The sequence below is a fragment of the Tamandua tetradactyla genome, chromosome X (genome assembly GCF_023851605.1).
Source record: "Tamandua tetradactyla isolate mTamTet1 chromosome X, mTamTet1.pri, whole genome shotgun sequence".
NCBI lineage: Eukaryota > Metazoa > Chordata > Mammalia > Pilosa > Myrmecophagidae > Tamandua > Tamandua tetradactyla.
Window position 1 is genome coordinate 109,772,461 of NC_135353.1, and position 21,680 is coordinate 109,794,140.

The window sequence follows — 21,680 nt, forward strand, 5'->3', positions numbered from 1 at the left end:
TTCTTCTGAGAGGTGTCTGTTCAAATCTTTTCCCCATTTTGTAATTTGGGTTGGCTGTCTTTTTGTTGTTGAGTTGAACAATCTCTTTATAAATTCTGGATACTAGACCTTTATCTGATATGTCATTTCCAAATGTTGTCTCCCATTATGTAAGCTGTCTTTCTACTTTCTTGATGAAGTTCTTTGATGCGCAAAAGTGTTTAATTTTGAGGAGCTCCCATTTATTTCTTTCTTCAGTGCTCTTGCTTTAGGTTTAAGGTCCATAAAACCGCCTCCAATTGTAAGTTTCGTAAGATATCTCCCTATATTTTCCTCTAACTGTTTTATGGTCTTAGACCTAATGTTTAGATCTTTGATCCATTTTGAGTTAACTTTTGTATAGGGTGTGAGATACAGGTCCTCTTTCATTCTTTTGCATATGGATATCCAGTTCTCTAGGCACCATTTATTGAAGAGACTGTTCTGTCCCAGGTGAATTGGCTTGACTGCCTTATCAAAGATCAAATGTCCATAGATGTGAGGGTCTATATCTGAACACTCTATTCAATTCTATTGGTCAATATATCTATCTTTATTCCAGTACCATGCTGTTTTGACCACTGTGCCCATCGGCCTTTTTAAGTCAAGGTATCTTTTTCTGGATGCCTTAGTTTGGACATTTTTATGGCCTTAGAGTTTTAATAAACTCTTTATAAAAGCCAGCCCTTTTCTGATATATTGCCATCTGGCAGCATTAGCAAACTAAAACACCTGCTAAGCCATGAAGTTGTGCATGCACAACAGCACTCCATCCTAAAATGGAAGTGGTATATACAAGGTAAGCTTGAGCAGGTCCTGAAGGCATAAGTAAGTTACATGAGGATGTGGCCCAAATGCCAATGGCCCACCACTCCTGCCACATTACTTTCTCTTTCCCAGTGCACAGCTCTGGCCTTTTGGGGAGTTTCTTACAAAAGGTGACTGAAGAGAAAATTTGGTCATTGTTTATGGATGGTTCTGCAAAATGTGTAGGTACCAACTGAAAGAGGACAACTGAAGGACTGTGGCAACAATTCTGGGACATCCCTGAAAGACAGTGGGGGGGGGGACATCCTCTCAGTGGACGGAACTTTGAGCAGTGCATCTGATTAGTCATTGTGGTAGTTAGTTTCAGTTGTCAACTTGGTCAGGTGAAGACACCTACTTCTGTTGCTGCAGACATGAGCCACTGGTATGTGAACCTCATCTGTCCCTAATTACATCTGCAGTCAGCTAGGAGACGTGCCTGCTGCAATGAATGACATTTGACTTAATTGGCTGGTGCTTAAATGAGAGAGCGCAATGTAGCACAGCCCAAGCAGCTCAGCATACCTCATCTCAGTACTTGCAGCTCAGCCCAGGCCTTTGGAGATGCAGAAAGGAATCACCCCAGGAAAGTCTATTGGAACCCAAAGGCCTGGAGAGAAGGCCAGCAGAGACCATCCTGTGCCTTCCCACATAAGAAAGAACCTCAGTCGAAAGTTAGCTGCCTTTCCTCTGAAGAACTAATGAAATAAATCTCCTTTTATTAAAAGCCAATCCATCTCTGGTGTGTTGCATTCCGGCAGCTAGCAAACTAGAACAGTCATTTTGCTTGGAAGAAGAAGTGGCCAGCTATGTGTTTGCATACCGATTCATCAGCTGTTGCTGATGTTCAGGGACTTAGAAGGAACATGATTGGAAAACTGGTGACAGAGAGGTCTGGAGAAGAGGTATGTGGATAGACATTTCTCAGTAAGTAAAAAACAGGAAGATATTTGTTTCCAACATGAATGCTCACCACAGAGTTACTTCAGCAGAGGAAGATTTTAATAGTCAACTAGATAAAATGACCCATTCTGTGGATAACAGCCAGGCTCTTTCCCCAGATACTCCTGTCATTGCATAATAGGCTCATAAACAAAGTGGTCATGGTAGTCGGGACGCAGGTTCTGCATGGGTGTAGCAACGCAGATTTACACTCCCTAAGGCCAGCCTGGCTATAGCCCATACTGAGTGCACAGTCTGCCAACAGCAAAGACCCATACTCAATCCCTGATAAGATAGCATTGTCCAAAGTTATCAGCCTGATACCTGGTGGCAAGTTGATCACATTGGACCACTTCCATCATGAAGGAGTAGTAATTTGTTCCAGCTGGAATAGACATACTCCAGATATGTGTTTGCCTTCCCTGTACACAATACTTTTGCCAAGATTGCTATCCATGGACTTACAGAATGCTTTATCCACCATCCTGGTATTCCACATAGCATTGCTTCTGATCAAGGAACCCACTTCACAGCAAATGATGTGTTGGAATGGGCACATACTCATGGAATTCACTGGTCTTAGCATGTTCTCTGTCATCCTGAAGCAGCTGGACTGATATGGCAGTAGAATGACCTTTTGAAGACTCAATTGTTACCCCAACTATTGGCAATACCTTGCAGGGCTGAGGCAGCGTTCTCCAGGAGGATGTGTATGCTCTAAATCAGTGTCCACTCTATGACACTGTTTCTCCCATAGCCATAATTCATGGGTCCAGGAATCAAGGCATGCAAATGGAAGTGGCAAAACTCACTACTGCTCTTAGTGATCCACTAGAAAAATTTGCTTCCTGTTCCTGCAACCTTAAGTTCTGCTGGCCTACAGTTCTTAGTTCCAAAAGGAGGAGTGCTTCCACTAGGATATACAATAATGATTCCATTGACCTGAAAGTTAAGACTGGCACCAGGCCACTTTGGATTTCTCATGCCTCTGAATCAACAAGTAATGAAGGGAATTACTGTACTGACTAGAGTGATTGATCCTGACTATTGAGTTGAAATAGGGCTGCAGCTACACAAAGGAGGTAAAGAAGAGTTTGCCTGGAATGGAGGAGATCCCCTAGGGTATCTCTTAGTCCTACCATGCCTGTGATTAAAGTCAATGGGAAACTGAAACAATCCAATCAAGGCAGGGTTACCAATTGTCCAAACTTTCAGGAATGAAGGTTTCACCCCCCCAGGCAAAGAACCATGACCAACTGAGGTGCTTGCTGAGGGTAAAGTGAACATGGGATTGATAATGGAAGAAAGTAATGATGAATATGAACTATGACCACATGACCAGTTACAGAAATGACTGTAGTGATTATGAGTATTTGTCCTTGTTTTGATGAGGTTTGTATATGTACATAAAGCAAATGTCTGTTTTCTTCCCTATCTTAAATCCTTATCATATCACATAAGTTTTCTTAGTTTCATATCATAATATTTATGTTATAGGATATCAATTTAAGAGTGAATATTGCCCAAGGACTTTCACACCCTATTCTGGAGTGATTTAGTGCATTTCCCATTATATGCAGGACTGTTCATATTGTTAGGCAAAAATATGTCTTTTATTGCTTTTTTTGTATGCATTGCTTTTTATTTAGAGAACAAGCATGATATAAGATGATGTGTATAGCTGCTCAGTTGACAAGAGGTGAACTGTAATGGTTAGGTTCATGTGTCAACTTGGCCAGTTTTTGGTGCCCAGTTGTTTGGTCAAAGAAGAACTGGCATTATTGTAAATGTGAGGGCATTTAGTGGACTTAAATAATCAGTAAGTTGATTGAATCTGTGGCTGATTACAACTACCATCAACTGAGGAGCTTGAATCCAACAATGAGAGACATCTCATCCAATAAATTGAAGACTTTAAAAGGAGATATGATGACATCAGCAATCAGAAAGGAGAATTTCCATCTCTACTTCAGCCAAGCAGCTCCTCCTGGGGAATTTATCCAAAACCTTCATCAGTGTTCCACACTTGCAACCTGCCCTAAGGAATTTGGACTTGTACATCACCACAGTCATGTGAGACATCTTATTATATTTATAGATATCTCCCGTCAGTGTGTTTCCCTGGAAATCACTGACTTATACAAAGATCATGCAAATCAAAGAACTTTGTCAAGAAAGTAAAAAAGACAGCCTACACAATGGGAGACAATATTTGGAAATCATATATCAGATAAAGGTCTAGTATCCAGAATATATAGAGAGATTGTTCAACTCAAAAACAAAAGACAACCCAATTACAAAATGGGCAAAAGACATGAACAGACATTTCTCAGAAAAGGAAATACGAATGGCCAAAAGGCACATGCAAAGAAGCTCAACTTCCCTGGCTCTTAGGGAAATGCAAATCAAAACCACAATGAGATATCATCTCACACCCACCAGAATAGCCATTATCAATAAAACAGGAAACGACAAGTGCTAGAGAGGATGTGGAGAAAGAGGCACACTTATCCATTGTTGATGGGAATGTCAAATGGTACAACTGCTGTGGAAGGCAGTTCGGCGGTTCCTCAGAAAGCTAAGTATAGAATTGCCAAATGATCCGGCAAATCCATTGCTGGGTATTTACTCAGAGGACATGAGAGCAAGGACACAAATGGACGTTTGCACACCAATATTTATAGCAGCATTATTTACAATTGCCAAGAGATGGAAACAACCCAAATGCCTATCAACAGATGAGTGGCTAAACAAGCTGTGGTATATAAATATGATGGAATATTATGCAGCTGTAAGACTGCAGGGATGAAGCATATAACAACATGTTTGGGCCTGGAGGACATTAATGCTGGGTGAGATTAGCCAGAAACATGAGGACAAATACTGTATGGTCTCACTGATATGAACTAACATTAATGAATGAACTTGGAGAATTTCAGTTAAGGACAGAGCCCATCAGGAGATCAAAATAGGGTAGATTTTGGGTAATTGGAGCTGAAGGGATACAGATTGTACAACAGGACTGATTGTAAAAATTCTGAAATGGACAGCACAATACTACCTAACTGTAATACAATAATGTTAGTATGCTGACTGAAGCTCAATGTGAGAATTATAGAGGGAGAGGGCTGGGGACACAAATGAAATCAGAAGGAAAGATAGACGATAAAGATTGAGATGGTATAATCTAGGAATGCCTAGAGTGTACAATGATAGTGACTAAATGTGCAAATTAAAAAAATGTTTTTGCATGAGGAAGAACAAAAGAATGTCAGTATTGCAAGGTGTTGAAAATAGATGGTAATTCATATTTTAAAGCTTTAACTTATGTGTAAGACTAAAGCAAAAAATGTATTTGGTACAAAATTTATGATTTGACTCATACATTTCCTAATATAACTTATGTTGACAGTTTAATTGAACATCATAATTACATGGAATCTTGAGTAGGGCATGAGATTTTGTAGGTTTGTCCAGAGTGATGCCCAAATAAATCTCAGAATGATTCGAACAGTGAATAAAAAGCAATTGCAAAGCAGTGTGGACAACCAAAGCTATAGGCTGAGCCCCCAGTCTTGGGGTTTGTTCATATGAAACTTAACCCCACAAAGGATAGGTCAAGTCTACTTAAAATTTAGGCCTAAGAGTCATCCCCAAGAGAGCCTCTTTTATTGCTCAGATGTGGCCTCTCTCTCCAGCCAACACTACAAGCAATCTCACCACTCTTCCCCTGTCTACGTGGGACATGACTCCCAGGGGTATGGACCTTCCTGGCAACGAGGGACAGAAATCCTGGAATGAGCTGAGACTCAGCTTCAAGGGATTGAGAAAAACCCTAGAATGAGCTGAAACTGAGCATCAAGGGATTGAGAAAACCTTCTCGACCAAAAGGGAGAAGAGTGAAATGACACAAAGTGTCAATGGCTGAGAGATTCCAAACAGAGTCGAGGGGTTATCCTGGAGGTTATTCTTACGCATTGAGTAGATATCACCTTGTTATCCAAGATGTAAGGGAAGAGGCTGGAGGGAACTGCCTGAAAATGTAGAGCTGTGTTCCAGCAGCCATGTTTCTTGAAGATGATTGTATAATGATATAGCTTTCACAATGTGACTGTGTGATTGTGAAAACCTTGTGTCTGATGCTCCTTTTATCTACCTTGTCAACAGATGAGTAGAATATATGGAATAAAAATGAATAATAAGGGGAACAAATGTTAAAATAAATTTAGTTTGAAATACTAGTTATCAGTGAGGGCAAGGGGTAAGGGATATAGTAGGTATGATCTTTTTTTCTGTTTTCGTTTTACTCGTTTTTCTATTGTCTTTTTATTTCTTTTTCTGAATGGATGCAAATGTTTTAAGAAATGAATATGCAACTAAGTGATGATATTGTGAATTACTGATTATCTATGTTAATTTTTATTTCATTTGTTAATTTTTTAAATTAATAAATAAATTTTTTTAAAAAAACAATTGCAAAGTCCCCTTGGGGGAATGACAAGAAAGGGGGAAAATTCAGCTTCCCCTTGTGGAGAATTCCTGATATTCTGACAAACAGTGGGGACAACCAAAGCAATAGGCTGAGCCCTCAGTCTTTGGGTTTGTTCATATGAAACTCATCCCCACAAAGGATAGGCTAAGCCTACTTAAAATTAGGCCTAAGAGTCACCGCAAGTGAACCTCTTTTGTTGCTCTCTCTCTCTCAGACAACACGACAAGCAAATTCACTGCCCTCCCCCTCTCTACATGGGGCATGACTCCCAGGGGTGTAGACTTTCCTGGCAACGTGGGACAGAAATCCTAAAGAATGAGCTGGAACTCAGCATAAAGGGATTGAGAAAACCTTCTAGACCAAATGGGGGAAGAGAGAAATGAGACAAAATAAAGTCTTAGTGGCTGAGAGATTTCAAACAGAGTCAAGAGGTTATCCTGGAGGTTATTCTTATGCATTATATAGATCTCACCTTTTTATTTAAGGTATATTGGAGAGGCTGGAGGGAAGTGCTTGAAAATGTAGAGCTGTGTTCCAGTAGCCATGTTTCTTGAAAATGACTGTATAATGATATAGCTTTCACAATGTGACTGTGATTGTGAAAACCTTGTGTCTCATGCTCATTTTATCTATGGTATGGACAGATGAGTAAAACATATGGATTAAAAATAAATAAATAATAGGGGGAACAAATGTTAAAATAAATTTAGTAAATGGAAATGCTAGTGATCAGTGAAAGGGAGTGATAAGGGGTATAGAAAAAATAGGAGAAACAAAGGCTAAAATGTATTGGGTAGATGGAAATACTAGCAATCAGTGAGAGGGAGTGGTAAGGGATATGGTATGTATGAGTTTTTTTCTTTTTATTTCTTTTTCTGAATTGATGCAAATGTTCTAAGAAACGATCATGGTGATGAATATAAAACTATGTGATGATATTGTGAGTTATTGATTATCTACCAAGAATGGAATGATCATATGGTAAGAATGTTCGTGTTTGTATGTTATTATGTATTAAAAAATAAAAAATTATAGAAAAAGAGATACCAGAAATCAAAAAAGAGCATGCAAAAACTTTCATTTTTCTATAGTCTAGTAATGAATAATCTCATTACAATTTACAATAGTAACTAAAATTTTCAAGTAGGAATAAATGTAACCAAGGACATAAAGGACTTGGAGAAAAAAAATCACAAATCTTTGCTAAAGGAAATCAAATAAGACCTAAGTAAATGTGAGGACAATCCATACTCAAGGATTGGAAGACCAAGCGTTGTTAAAATGTCAATTCTCCAAGATTAATTTACAAATATAAAAAAGTTCTTTCATGAACTAGAGCAAATATATGACATTATTACAAGGAATTAATACTGAGGGGTATATGGGGGAAATGTACCTATTGCAAACTATGGATTATGCCAACAATATTTTAATACTTTTTCATCAATAGTGACAAATGTAGCACAACAATGCTATGAGGCAATAACAGAGGAAGAGATAAAGAGTATGGCAAAATCAAGTTTTTCTTTTGTCATTTCTTTTCTGAAGTAATGAAAATGTCCCAAATTTGATCATGGGGATATATGCATAACTATGTGATGATATTGTGAGCTAGTGATTATATACTTCAGGTGATTTCTACTGTGTGTGAATATATCTCAATAAAATTGTATTTTAAAAAAGGTGTCTTTAACTTGCATGGTCAGTTTATTTGATCACCATAATTATATAAAACGGGTTTTTTTTTTTGCAAAAACTTTTTTTTATTTGTACATTTAATCACCATCATTGTCCACTCTAGGCATTCCTAAGTTATATGTTCTCAATCTTTATCCTCTATCTTTCATTACATGGAATTTTGAAGAGTGTGAGATCTTATTGGTTTGTACAGGTTAGTGTGATGCCCCAATATATCCCAGAGTAATTTGGGCAGAGAATAAAAAAGTTATTTGCAAAGTCCCCTTTGGGGAACTGGGGAGAAAGGAAGAATATTCAACTCTCCCATTTGGAGAATTTCTAATATTCTTGCAGGCAATGTGGACAACCAAATTAATAGGCTGAGCCCTCAATTTTGGGCTCGCCCTTATAAAGCTTACTCCTACAAAGGAGAAAATAAGCCTACTGATAATTGTGCCTAAGACTTACCCCCAGAGAATCTCTTTTTTACTCAAATATGGTCTCTCTCTCTAAGCCAACTTGGCAGATAAACTTACTGCCCTCCACCCTACATGGGACATGACTCCCAGGGGTATAAATCTCCCTGGCAAAATGAGACCTGACTCCTGGGTATAAACTGGGACCTGGCATCATGGGAATGAGAAAACCTTCTTGACCAAAAGGAGGAAGAGAGAAATTAGACAAAATAAAGTCTCAGTGGCTAAGAGATTTCAAACAGAATCTGTTCTTATGCATTGTATACATGGTCCATTTTAGCTTACAGTGTATTGGAGTGGCTAGAGAGAAGTACCTGAAACTGTTGAACTGTGTTCCAGTAGCCTTTATTCTTGAAGACAACTATATAACTATATAACTTTTACAATGTGACTATGATTGTGAAAATCTTGTGTCTGATGCTCCTTTTATCCAGGGTATGGACAGATGAGTTAAAAAAAAAAAGAAAAAATTAATAAATAATAGGAGGAGATAAAGTGTAAAAATTGGGTAGATTGAAATACTGTAGGTCAATGAGAGGGAGGGGTAAGGTGTATGGGATGTATGAATTCTTTTTTTTCTTTCATTTCTTTTTCTGGAGTGATGCAAATGTTCTAAAAATGATCATGGTGAACAATACAGCTATGTGATAATATTGTGAACCACTGATTATATAATATGGTTGAACTGTATGTGTGTGGATATTTCTCAATAATAATACATTTTTAAAAATATTTCAATTCTACTCAAATCAATTTACAGCTTTTCAATGAAATCCCAATCAAATTCCAACAACCTTCTTTGCAGAAATGGAAAAACCAGTCTGTTCCAAAATTTATTTGGGAAGGTAAGGGGTCCTAACTGAAAAAAGAAATCTTGAAAAAAAAAAGAAGTGAGTGGACTCACACTTCCTGACTTTAAATCTTATTACAAAGCTCCAGGGTCAAAACAGCTTGCTACTGGCACAAGCATGGATATATAGACAAATGGAATACTATTTAGAGTTCAGAAATAGACTTTCACATGTATGGTCAATTGATTTTTGACAAAGCTGCCAAGTCCACTCAATTAGCAAAAGTAGTCTCTTCAACAAATGGTTCTGGGAGAACTGGATATCCATATGCAAAGAATGAAGAGGGACCCCCATGTCACACCATATTCAAAAATTAACTGAAACTGGATCAAAGACCTAACTATTAAAACTGGGAGTATAAAACTGCTAGAAAAAAAATGTAGGAAAACATCTTCAGGGCCTTGCATTAGGGAATTGTTTTTTAGACTTTACATCCAAAACTCAAGCAACAAAAGAAAAAATAGATAAAGGCCTCATCAGAATTATAAGCTTTTATGCATCAAAGGACTTTATCCTGACATTGAAAAGGCAACATGCTCAATGGGAGAAAATATTTGGAAATCACAAATCTGATAAAGGTTTAATATCTAAAATATATAAAGAAATCCTACAATCCAACAATAAAAGACCAACAACACATTTTTTAAAGGGGCAACAATTTGAATAGACTTTTCTCAAAGAGGATATATAAATAGCCAAAAGGCACATGAAAATATGCTCAACATCATTAGCTGCTAGGGAAATACAAATCAAAACCACAATGAGATAGCATTTCACACCCTTTAGAATGGCTACCACTAAAAAAATAGAAAATTAAGTGTTGGAGAGGATGTAGAGAAATAGGAACATGCATTCATTGTTCTTGGGAATGTAAAATGGTGCAGCTACTGTGGGAGACAGTTTGACAGTTCCTTGGAAAGTTAGGAATAGAATTACCATATGACCTGGCAATCCCTCTACTATGTATATATCCAAAAGATTTTATAGCAGGGACTCAAATAGATATTTATTCACCCGTGTTTGTGGTGGTAATTTTTCATAATTGCCAAAAGGTAGAAGCAACCCAAGTGTCCATTAACCAATGAATGAATAAATAAAATGTGGCATGTACAAACAATGGAATATTATTCAGCTGTACAAAATAGTGAGGTTCTGATACATATGACAGTATGTATGAACCTTGATGATATCATGCTGAGTGAAATAAGCCAGTCACAAAATGGCAAATATTGTATGATCTCACTAGTTTGAAATAATTAGAATAAGCAAACTCATTTATTCAGAATCTAGAACATAGATTACAGGGGCTGTGGTGGGGATAGGGAAAGGGGCATTTAATGCTTAAATTGTTCAATTTCTGTTTGGATTGATTGTCGAGTATTGGTAATCATTGATGGTAATTTTTTTTTTTTTAGAAATCATTCCATTCTACATATGCACTCAGTAATTCTTAGTATCATCACATAGATGCATGATCATCATTTCCTAGTACATTTGCATCGATTTAGGAAAAGAACTAGCAAAACAGCAGAAAAAGATATAGAATGTCAATATAGAGAAGAAAATTAAAATAATAATAATAATAATAATAATAATAATATATATATATATAAAAGGAAAAAAACAAAAGATACAAACAAACAAACAAAAAACTATAGTTCAGGTGCAGCTTCATTCAGTGTTTTAACATAGTTACATGCTTCATAAGTTTAGTCTGTCTTAAAGCTGCATTATATTCCATCGTAGGTACACACCACAGTTCGCTTAGCCACTCGTCCGTCGACGAACACTTTGGCCGTCTCCATCTCTTTGCAACTGTAAACAATGCTGCTATAAACACTGGTGTGCAAATGTCCGTCTGTGTCTTTGCCCTTAAGTCCTTTGAGTAGATACCTAGCAGTGGTATTGCTGGGCCATAATCCATTCTGCCAGTCTATGTCTTTTGATTGGGGAATTCAGTCCATTAACTTTTAGTGTTATTACTGTTTGGATAATATTTTCCTCTACCATTTTGCCTTTTGTATTATATATATATCATATCTGATTTTCCTTCTTTCTACACTTTACTCCATACCTCTCTCTTCTGTCTTTTCGTATCTGACTCTAGTACTCCCTTTAGTATTTCTTGCAGAGCTGGTCTCTTGGTCACAAATTCTCTCAGTGACTTTTTGTCTATAAATGTTTTAATTTCTCCTTCATTTTTGAAGGATAATTTTGCTGGATATAGAAGTCTTGGTTGGCAGTTTTTCTCTTTTAGTATTTTAAATATATCATCCCACTGTCTTCTAGCTTCCATGGTTTCTGCTGAGAAGTCTACACATAGTCTTATTGGGTTTCCCTTGTATGTGACAGATTGTTTTCCTCTTGCTGCTTTCAAGATCTTCTCTTTCTCTTTGACCTCTGACATTCTAACTAGTAAGTGTCTTGGAGAACGCCTATTTGGGTCTGTTCTCTTTGGGGTGCGCTGCACTTCTTGGATCTGTAATTTTAGGTCTTTCATAAGAGTTGGGAAATTTTCAGTGATAATTTCTTCCATTAGGTTTTCTCCTCCTTTTCCCTTCTCTTCTCCTTCTGGGACACCCACAACACGTATATTGGGTGCTTCATATTGTCATTCAGTTCCCTGATCCCCTGCTCAAGTTTTTCCATTCTTTTCCCTATAGTTTCTGTTTCTTTTTGGAATTCAGATGTTCCATCCTCCAGTTCACTAATTGTAGCTTCTGTCTCTTTAAATCTACCATTGTAGGTATCCATTGTTTTTTCCATCTTTTCTACTTTGTCCTTCACTCCCATAAGTTCTGTGATTTGTTTTTTCAGATTTTCTATTTCTTCTTTTTGTTCAGCCCATGTCTTCTTCATGTCCTCCCTGAATTTATTGATTTGGTTTTTGAAGAGTTTTTCCATTTCTGTTCATATATTCAGCATTAGTTGTCTCAGCTCCTGTATCTCATTTGAACTATTGGTTTGTTCCTTTGACTGGGCCATATCTTCAATTTTCCGAGCATGATCCATTATTTTCTTCTGGTGTCTGGGCATTTGATCAGATTTCCCTGGGTGTGGGACCCGGCTGGTTGAAAGGTTTTTCTGTGAAATCTCTGGGCTCTGTTTTTCTTTTCCTGCCCAGTAGGTGGCGCTCATGGCGCTCGTCTGTCTGCGGGTCCCACCAGTAAAAGATGCTGTGGCTCCTTTATCTTGCCAATCCGAATCTCACAGTCGGCCCGGGAAACCGCATGTGGGGGGGGTCGCCGGACACCGCGGCTTGGGGGAGTACCGGTCCAAATTGCCCAGCTGGCCCGAGACGCCAAGCGTGGCAGGAGGGCCCCACTATCCAATGTTCCCAGTTGGACCTGGAAGCCACGTGTGTGGAAGGGACCCTGGTCGCCAGCCGCCCCAGCCCAGGAAAGAGCACGCCCCTCGGGTATCTCACCGCAGCGGATTCTCCCTGCCCGTTCAGCCATTCCAGAATGGGGTATGCTGTCTTTTTGGTCTCTGTCGTGGCTCCGGGAGCTGTTTTGTATTGTTTCTGTTTCTTTAGTTGCTGTTCTGGAGGAGGAACTAAGACCCGCGTGTCTTACTAAGCCACCATCTTCTCCGGAAGTCATTGATGGTAATTTTAACAAAACATTGTGAATATAGTTAACAGCACTGAATTAATTATATATATGATTTAAAGGAGAAATTTTAGGTAATACATATGTTACTAGAATACATTTTTTAAAAAAATACATAGGATTGTACAGCACAAATTGTGAACCCTATTGTAAATGATGGACTATAATTAATAGTACAAATATAAAAATGTTCTTTTATGAATTGTAGCAAATGTATCAGACTTAATGCAAGTTGTTAATAATAGTATGGTGTATAGGAACTCTGTATTTTAAGCATGACTTTTCTGTAAATCCACAATTTCTCTCATAAAAAAAAGATATGTTTAAGTACTAACCCCTCTTACCTGTGAATGTGATCTTATTTGGAAATAAGGTCTTTGCAGATGTAATCAAGTTAAAATGATGCCAAACAAGATTAGAGTTGGACCTTAAATCAATGAGTGGTATCTTTATAAGGAAAAAGAGATTCAGAACCCAGGCAAAGAAAAAGGAAGACAGCCATGTGGAGTAGAAGGAGAAATACAGCTATACACCAAGGAATCTGAAAGATTACCAGCAACCCAGAAGCTAAGAAGACACAAGCAGCTAGTAAGAAACAAGAACCACCATAAGCTTGTAAGAAGGCTCCATAGGGCCTCCAGAGGGAGCATGGCCCTGTCAAAATCTTGATTTTAGACTAATAGAATCCAAAACTGGGAGGGAATAAAATTTTGTTACCACAAAGTTTGTAGTAATTGGTTATATCAACCTAAGGAAATTAATACACTCGGCAAAGACATGTGCAGACACTCCACCTGTGCCAGTTTGAAGCTGTTATGTACCCCAGAAAAAGCCATGCCCTTTAATCTGCATTCAGTATAGTTGGTGGGATCTTTTTATCATTTCCATGGAGATATGACCCACCCAACTGTGGGTGGTAACTTGATTAAATGGTTTCCATGGAGATGTGTCTCCATACATTCAGGGAGGTTTGCTTATTGGAGGCTTTTCAGAGGGAACCATTTTGGAAAAAGCTCATAGACAACAGAGCCTACACAGCTAGACACCTTTGGAAATGCAGAAGGGAAACACCTCTGGCAAAGCCTTATGAAATGAGGACAGAAAGAGAGCAAACATCACCATGTACCCTCCCAGCTGAGAGAGAAACCTCAAACATTGGCGTTCTTGAAACCTTCCTTGGCATGTAAGTGTATCACTAATTTCTCCTTCTACCCCCCTTGGCTATCTTCCTTTTTCTGTGTCTGTTTACCTGGAAGGCTTAGTTTGGACATTTTATAGCCTTGCCTTAATTTGGATCTTTTCTTGACCTTAGAACTGCAAATTTGCAACTTAATAAATTCTCTTTTAAAAGCTGTTCCATTTCTTGTGTATTGCATTCTGGCAGCTTGCAAACTTAAACAGATTTTGGTACCAGCGAAGTAGTATGCTGCTGCACTTTGCAAATACCAAACATGTTGAAATGTCCTTTTAAGCAGATAAGGGGAAGATTCTGGAAGAGCTGTGAGGAGCTTGATAGAGAAGGCCTATAATGCTTTGAAGAATTGTTGGTAGAAATGTGGACTAAAAAGATATTTCTGGTAAGGCATTAGACAGAAATGAGGCATGTGTTTTTGCAAACTGGTAGGAAGGCAACACTTGTTTTAAAATGGCAAATAATTTGGCTAAACTGACTACTGGTTTTTAGATGGAAGGCAGACTTTAAAAGCCACAAACTTGAATATTTAATAGAAGAGATTTCCAAATTAAATGTGGAAAGTGCAGCCTGGTTTCTCCATGCAGCTTATAGAGAAATGTGACAGGAAAGAGATAAGCTGAGAACTGAACTCTTGGGTACAAAGAAACCAGAAATTGATATTCTGGAAAATGTTGGGCTTCCAAAAAGGGAGACCCCAGAAAATAGTGTCACACTTGAGGTTCCAAACATGGAACCAGTCAGCCATTTCAGAAAAAGCCAGGATTAGAGATGGAGTTCCAGGAAGGATTTGTGGAAAGTCCTATTGTCTGATGGTTATGATCCCAGTGTGCTGCATAAAAATCCAACAAGAGTGTTGTGGGATCTGTATAAATGGAACCACTACCAATCTGGACCAAAAGGGACAGAAAAGGACAAATTGAAGGAAAAATAAGTTCAGAGGCAGAACCATGGAAGCTAAGGTCTAAAGCTAAGAAACCCTGGGCTAGAGGGTGGACCCACCCACGAACTTGGAGAGGGTGAGTTTGCCCCACAGGCAGAGGGTGGGCCTTCCACCCCTTTGTTCTGGAAGAGTTGTGCTCCAGGCCATGGAGAGGGTGGGGCACATTCCTTGGGTACTGGGGAGAGCCTGGCTGCCACCTTATTGTTCTGGAGGTGTTGAGCATGTGCTCTGGAGATGGCAGAGAGCCTGGGTGCTCCCCAAATGCTTGGAGAGAGTGGAGCCAAGGAAAGGTGGCTATCACAATGTCCTCCAAGATTGCAAACTCCAGTCCAGTATTTGGAGAGAGCAGGGCTGCTGAGTAGGCCCTTGGAAATGGTGGGACTGCTGCTTTCTAAAACCCCAAGGATAATGACTCTCAGACTTTGAAGTCTAATGGAATTTGCCCTGCAAGTTTCCAGAACTGTTTGGGTCAGTGACCCCTGTGTTCTTCACAATTTGTCCCTATGAAAATGGGAATATGTATCCTATGACTATCCCTCCTTAGTGTGTTGGCAGCAGATAACTTGTTCTGAGTTTTACAGGTCCAGTGCAAAAGGAGAATTTTGCCTTAGAAAATACCATGCCTTTAACTGACTTTGTTGAGATTTTGTACTGTTTATGACTATATGTTGTATTCGTATTTTTACTGAAATGGTTTAAGGCATTGTGATATTGTGAAGAAATGAATGTATTTTGCATTTGGAAAGAACACGTTTTTTTGGAGTCTACAGGTTAGAATGTGCCAGTTTGACACTATTATGTACCCCAGAAAATTCATGTCCTTTAATCTTCATTCAATATTGCCATGTGGGATCTTTTTTATTGTTTCCATGGAGACAATAAAATACTACCACAATTGTGGGTAGTAACTTCATTAGATGGTTTCCATGGAGATATGTCACCACCCATTCAAGGTGGGGTTGCTTACTGGAGCCCTTTAAGAAAGAACCGTCTTGGAAAAAACTCAGAGACAACAGAGCCCGTACAGCCAGATGATTTCAGCATCACCATTAACAAAGTTTTCAGCCTGCAACCTGCCTTATGGAGTTCAGACTTGCAGCCTCCATGGTCACATGCACCAAATTTGATATAACAAATCGCTTTGATGTTACAAATCTCTCTATATATATCCTGTTTGTTCTGTTTCCCTGGAGAACTCTTACTAATAAAATAGCCAAAAATTGAAACCAACCCAAATGTTCTTCAACAAGTGAGTGAATGGGTAAACAAACTGTTGTGCATCATACTATGGAATATTACTCAGCAATAAAGAACTGCTGATATTTGCAACAACTTGCAGAGATATATGTTGGGTGGGAAAATTCCATCTCAATATATTATATACTTTATGGTTCCATTTATATAACTTTTGTGAAAGGACAAAATTAAAGAAATGGAGAACATATTAATGGTTTCCAAGGTTTAAGTAGGTGGGAGGTGGGTTGGGAGTAGGGGAGAGGTAAGTGGTTGTGGTTATAAAAGGGTAACAAAAGTGCTCCTGTGGTGATGGAATTGTCTTTATTGTTACTATATCAATGTTGGTATCTTAGTTGTGATATTATAATACAGTTTTGCAATATGTGCCCACAGGGGAAACTGAGTAGGGTCCACTGTATTGCTCTCTATTATTTCTTAATACTGCATGTGAATCTACAGTTACCTCAAAATAAAAAGTTTAATTACATTTTTAAAAAGTTCAAATTTGCTCAAGTCCAAAGTGTGGCCTACAGCAAAGATCTTTCTTATGGGAAGTTCACTATTCAATTGTGAGCATTCAGCATCTTTAATGTAGTCAAAATTACCTTAATTTTGAGATCTGCCTCCCTACCAGACTAATATTTTCTTTTTTAAAAAATATTTTATTGAGATATCTTCACACACATGTAGTCCATCCAAAGTATGCAATCAGTGGCTCACAATATCATCACATGGTCATTTGTGTATTTATCACCTTGATCATTTTTAGAATATTGCATCACTCCAGAAAAGGAAATAAAAAGAAAAAAGAAAAAATTCAAACACCGCATACCCCTCCCTCTCACTGATGACTAGCATTTCAATCCACCCATTTTTTTACCCCTTATCCCCACCCCCATTATTTATTTAAATATTTACTTGGTACAAGGAAAATACTGGCAATATACTCTTCTAGCTAACCTAATCCACCTTTTTCCCCTTTTCATTCATTCAAGGTTCTGGTGTGGGATGTATAACCACTTTGACAAAAGATTGCATCCAAAGCAAAGTCTGCTCGAGAGCCTCCTGGAAATTAAGAAGCAGAGAGAAACTCTGGAGGCAGATGTGCAAAAATTTGAAAAGGTGAGAAGTCAAGTCCCATAAAGAGATTCTCTTACCCCTTCTGGATAAGCCCACCCTGCTTGAAGTTCAATTGTTTCTTGTGGGAAACTGCCTGGCTTGTTATACTCTGGCTTCCAAGAGTGATGTTGCTGGCTTTGAGGTCCTAGATTCTTGGCCATGCTGCAAGAAAGAATTCAAGAGCATAGCACAGTTAAAACAAGCAGATAGAAAATTTATTAAGTACACATGCGAGAAGGCATATAGGCACTCGTGCAAGGAAAGAGGTTAGAGGGGAAAGACCCCAGGACCAAGGGAAAATCTGCTTTTATTGCCTAGCTTTACTTACTCCCCCTCCCCCCACCTGTTCACGGCTCTTCCTCCTACCTTCCCTTCCCTCTAGGGTGGTGCCTTATGGTAAACAGTACGTTTCGGTGGGTTGGCTGCTGCTGGGTGTTTTGCATAGGTGGGTAGCACCAGCAGGTTGTGTAGGAAGGATCTCCTGACCTTAATTAACCATCCTTGCTCAAGGACTTCTTCACGGTAACTTCTTTCCCCTCTCAGGTCTGTGCTCTAGCCTCCCTCAGTTTCCCTCTTAGAGAGTTCTAGGCTCTTGATCTTAAGGGTTGTTGAGGAATGAAGTCCTGTGTTCTGTAGCTGCTTCCTCCGTGTGAGGGGGTGTAGGCCCTGCCTGATGGGCCATAGAACTTTCTGGCTATTTCACTTAGGTTGAGAGGGGAGAACCCCAGAAGAGTAGTTGGCACAGCTGTAAATCCTTGCATTGGCATTAGTTTGGTGTGAAAGGCTTCTAGTCTGAGAGAAAGAAACTTGATGAGAAGCTTAAAAATACAGGGGCTGATCAAGAGCAAGAGAAGGTGTGACAGTTTGAAAATTTTATGTACCCCAGAAAAATCTTGTTTAATTCTGACTCAATCTCTTGGAAGCAGCTGTTTCTTTTAATCCTAATTCAATACTGTAGGGCAGTAGCTTTTGATTAGGTTATCTGTGCAGACAGATGGCATGCCCAAATGTTGATGTGACATTTTTATTTCATGGAGATGTGACACCACCTATTCCAAGTGGGTCTTGATTAGTTTACTGAAATCCTTTAAAAGAGAAAACATTTTGGAAAGAGTCAGAATTGACAGAAATGATGGGGCCAACAGAGGGAAAGCTGACAGAGAGAGCAGAGACATGGATGTTTGGAGATGCTCGGAAGCCAGCAGACATTACCGTGTGCCTTCCCTAAGCAAGCCAGGACCTAGACAGAGCCAAGGGAAGCCAAGAGATGAAATCCAGCCCCAGAGAAACAAAGTGAAGAACCCCCACAGAAACAAAGGCTGAATGCAATGGAGCCCAGGAGCAAGGGCCCAGCAGATGCCAGCCACATGACTTTCCAGCTGACAGAGCTGTTCCAGACCCATCGATTTTTCATGAATTAAGGTATCTTTCCCTGGATGCCTTAATTTGAACATTTTTATAGACTTAGAACTGTAAGCTTGTAACTTATTAAATTCCTTTTTAAAAAGCTGTTTGGAAGCTTGCAAACTAACACAGAAGGATATAAGTGAGCAGGTCTAGGAAAGGCATTAGTTAAGAGACATTGGGGAAGAGGGAAGGGAACAACCATTCTTCAGGTCCAGGAGTGAATCCTAGCTGGGAAGCTTGTTCCTGCTCAACTGGGGAATAAGAAGGATCATGTGGCTAGTTGAAGGATGTGAGAATGAGGTTTAGAAGGAGCTTGATTCGTGAGGCTTTTTTTATGCTTTTTCAGCTGCTGTATGAGCTTGTTTATTCCTTTGAGAGATATTAGTATTATTTATTTGATGGCCAGAGCAATGAATAACAGCTATTTCTGTCAGCAAGAGCATGGTGTTTAAAAGATTGAGTATCTCTTGACAGTGTTAATTGGGGTTCCACAGTTTGTGAGAAAATCTTGCTTTTTCCACACTGCTGCATGAACATGCAGGACAAGGAAGGCATGGTGGAACCAGTGTAGAGATTTGGCCTTTCATCTTTCCCTAGTTTTAAAGGTCAGGTGAGGGCAATTAGTTCTGATTTTTTATCTGAAGTCCCTGGGGGCAGTGCTTTGGCTTCACTCTAGTCAGGTTGACTATTGCATACCCTGCTCTCTTTGTCCCTTGGTCAATGATGCTATTTTCAGAAATAAAAACATCTAACAGTTGTCTTATATTGAGGTTATTAATGACAAATGATAGCAGAAGTTTTGTTCTGTTTCACTTCTACACATTTACTAGTGTTATGTTAATTATAGGTATATAGTTGTCTTCTTCTATTTTAAAATCCTTTCTGTTGAAGATTAAGCTGTGACTTAAAGCAAACCACATGTATTTTTAGAGAAGCCTTACAGCAATGTTGTGTATCTGACAAGTAAATCAGTGGTTTTATGATCTGTAACTTTTTAATAAGTATAACTAAAACCATGACTAACAGCATCATACTGTTGTCTGATGTCAAGTATCAAGATGTAACATAGAGAGTGAGAACACTATCAAGTTTTTAGGCACAAAATTAACATATTGCAAGACTGTGCTTTGAGGCAGCTGGGGGTCAGTAAGGTATTCTGCTAAGGCATTCTTAAAGATATGGGGACTATCTAGAAACCTTTGGGGCAGCACTATCCAAGTGAGCTGGGGAGGGATTATAACATTAAGTCCCTGCCATTCAAAAGCAAATAGGTATCAAGAGTCAGGGTAAGGAGAGGTACCAAAAAAAATGTGTATTTACAATCGAGGGCACACACTTCCAGAGAAGATGGTGGCTTAGTAAGGCATGCGGGTCTTAGTTCCTCCTCCAGAACAACTATTAAAGAACTAGAAACAGTACAGAACAGCTCCTGGAGCCACAACAGAGACCAGACACACAGTGTACCCCATTCTGGAATGGCTGGACCGGCTAAGAGACTCCGCTGCGGTGAGGTCCCCGAGAGGCACGCGCTTCCCTGGGCCGCGGTGGCTGGCGGCCGGAGCCCCTCCCTCCCTCCTTCCCGGGCCAACTGGGAGCTTTGGATTGGGTTCCCCAAGCCGCGGCGGCCAGTGCCCCTCCCCCCCATGCAGCTTCCCGGGCCCAGCTGGGAGCCTCGGAGCAGCAGTTTCCCAAGCCGTGGTGGCCAGCGACCAGAGCCCCTTTCACACACGTGGCTTCCCGGGCCGGCTGGGAACCTTGGATCGGCAGTTCCCCAAGCTGCGGCAGCCCTCCCACATGTGGCTTCCCGGGCCGGCTGGGAGCTTTGGATCGGTGGTTCCCCAAGGCGTGGCGGCCAGCGCCCATCCCCCACACATGGCTTCCCGGGCCAGCTGGGAGCCTCAGAACAGTGGTTCCCCAAGCCATGGTGGCTGGCGACTGCAGCCCATTCCACACACGCGGCTTCCCGGGCCGGCTGGGAGCCTCGGAACAGCGGTTCCCCAAGCTGCAGCGGCTAGCGACCCTCCCCCACAGGTGACTTCCCAGAGGGAAAGGAAAGAGTCTCCAACAGTAGTAGAGACTGAGCCCAACCTAACACCAATAGTGGCATTAAGGAACAACTTCTGACTACTAAAAATAGGCCCTCAGCTAAGGTGAAACTGATCAAGGTGGAAGTCGCCAATTGGGTTAACTGAAAAAGAGGAAAGGGGGTGAAACAGAGCCTTCTGCAGCTGTTTCTACAGAGGCTTCGTTGCCTCTGGGCTCAGTGCTGGGATTACATAGGTTACAACTGCCCCAAATGCAGAAACAGGCTGCTTTCAGGGCTCTCTACCACCTGAACATTCCCCGCAGGAGGGGTGAAACACAACTCAGGTAGAATCCCTCTCTCAAGGAATTCAGATCCCAGGACTTCACAATTTGAAGCCATTAAAACCAACCTACAAACTTTCCTCTGTCTCCACCACACATCCAGCAGTGAGAGTCTGCCAAAGTTAAAGGAGCCACAACATCTTTTGATGATGGGACCCGCAGACAGACAAGCACCACATACTGGGCAGGATAAGAAAAACAGAGCCCAGAGACTTCACAGGAAAGTCTTTCAACCTGCTGGGTCCCACACTCAGGGAAATCTGATTAAATGCCCAGATGCCAGCAAAAAATAACAAATCACACCAGGAAAATTGAAAATATGGCCCAGTCAAAGGAACAAACCAATAACTCAAATGAGATACAGGAGCTGAGACAACTAATTCTGAATACATGAACAGAAATGGAAAACCTCTTCAAAAACCAAATCAATAAATTGAGGGAGGACATGAAGAAGGCATGGGATCAACAAAAAGAAGAAATGGAAAGTTTGAAAAAACAAATCACAGAACTTATGGGATTGAAAGACACAGTAGAAGAGATGA

General features: G+C 39.9%; 1 protein-coding gene across 1 annotated transcript in view; it reads left to right on the forward strand.

Annotated features, from left to right (window-relative positions):
- Positions 1-21,680, forward strand: part of ASB12 (ankyrin repeat and SOCS box containing 12) — a 71,677-nt gene that overhangs the window by 18,986 nt on the left and 31,011 nt on the right. Inside the window, exon 2 of the mRNA XM_077146031.1 lies at positions 17,241-17,367. Within this exon, the coding sequence (XP_077002146.1) occupies positions 17,254-17,367 (114 nt within the window). The 5' untranslated portion in view covers positions 17,241-17,253. The remainder of the gene's footprint in view (positions 1-17,240; positions 17,368-21,680) is intronic.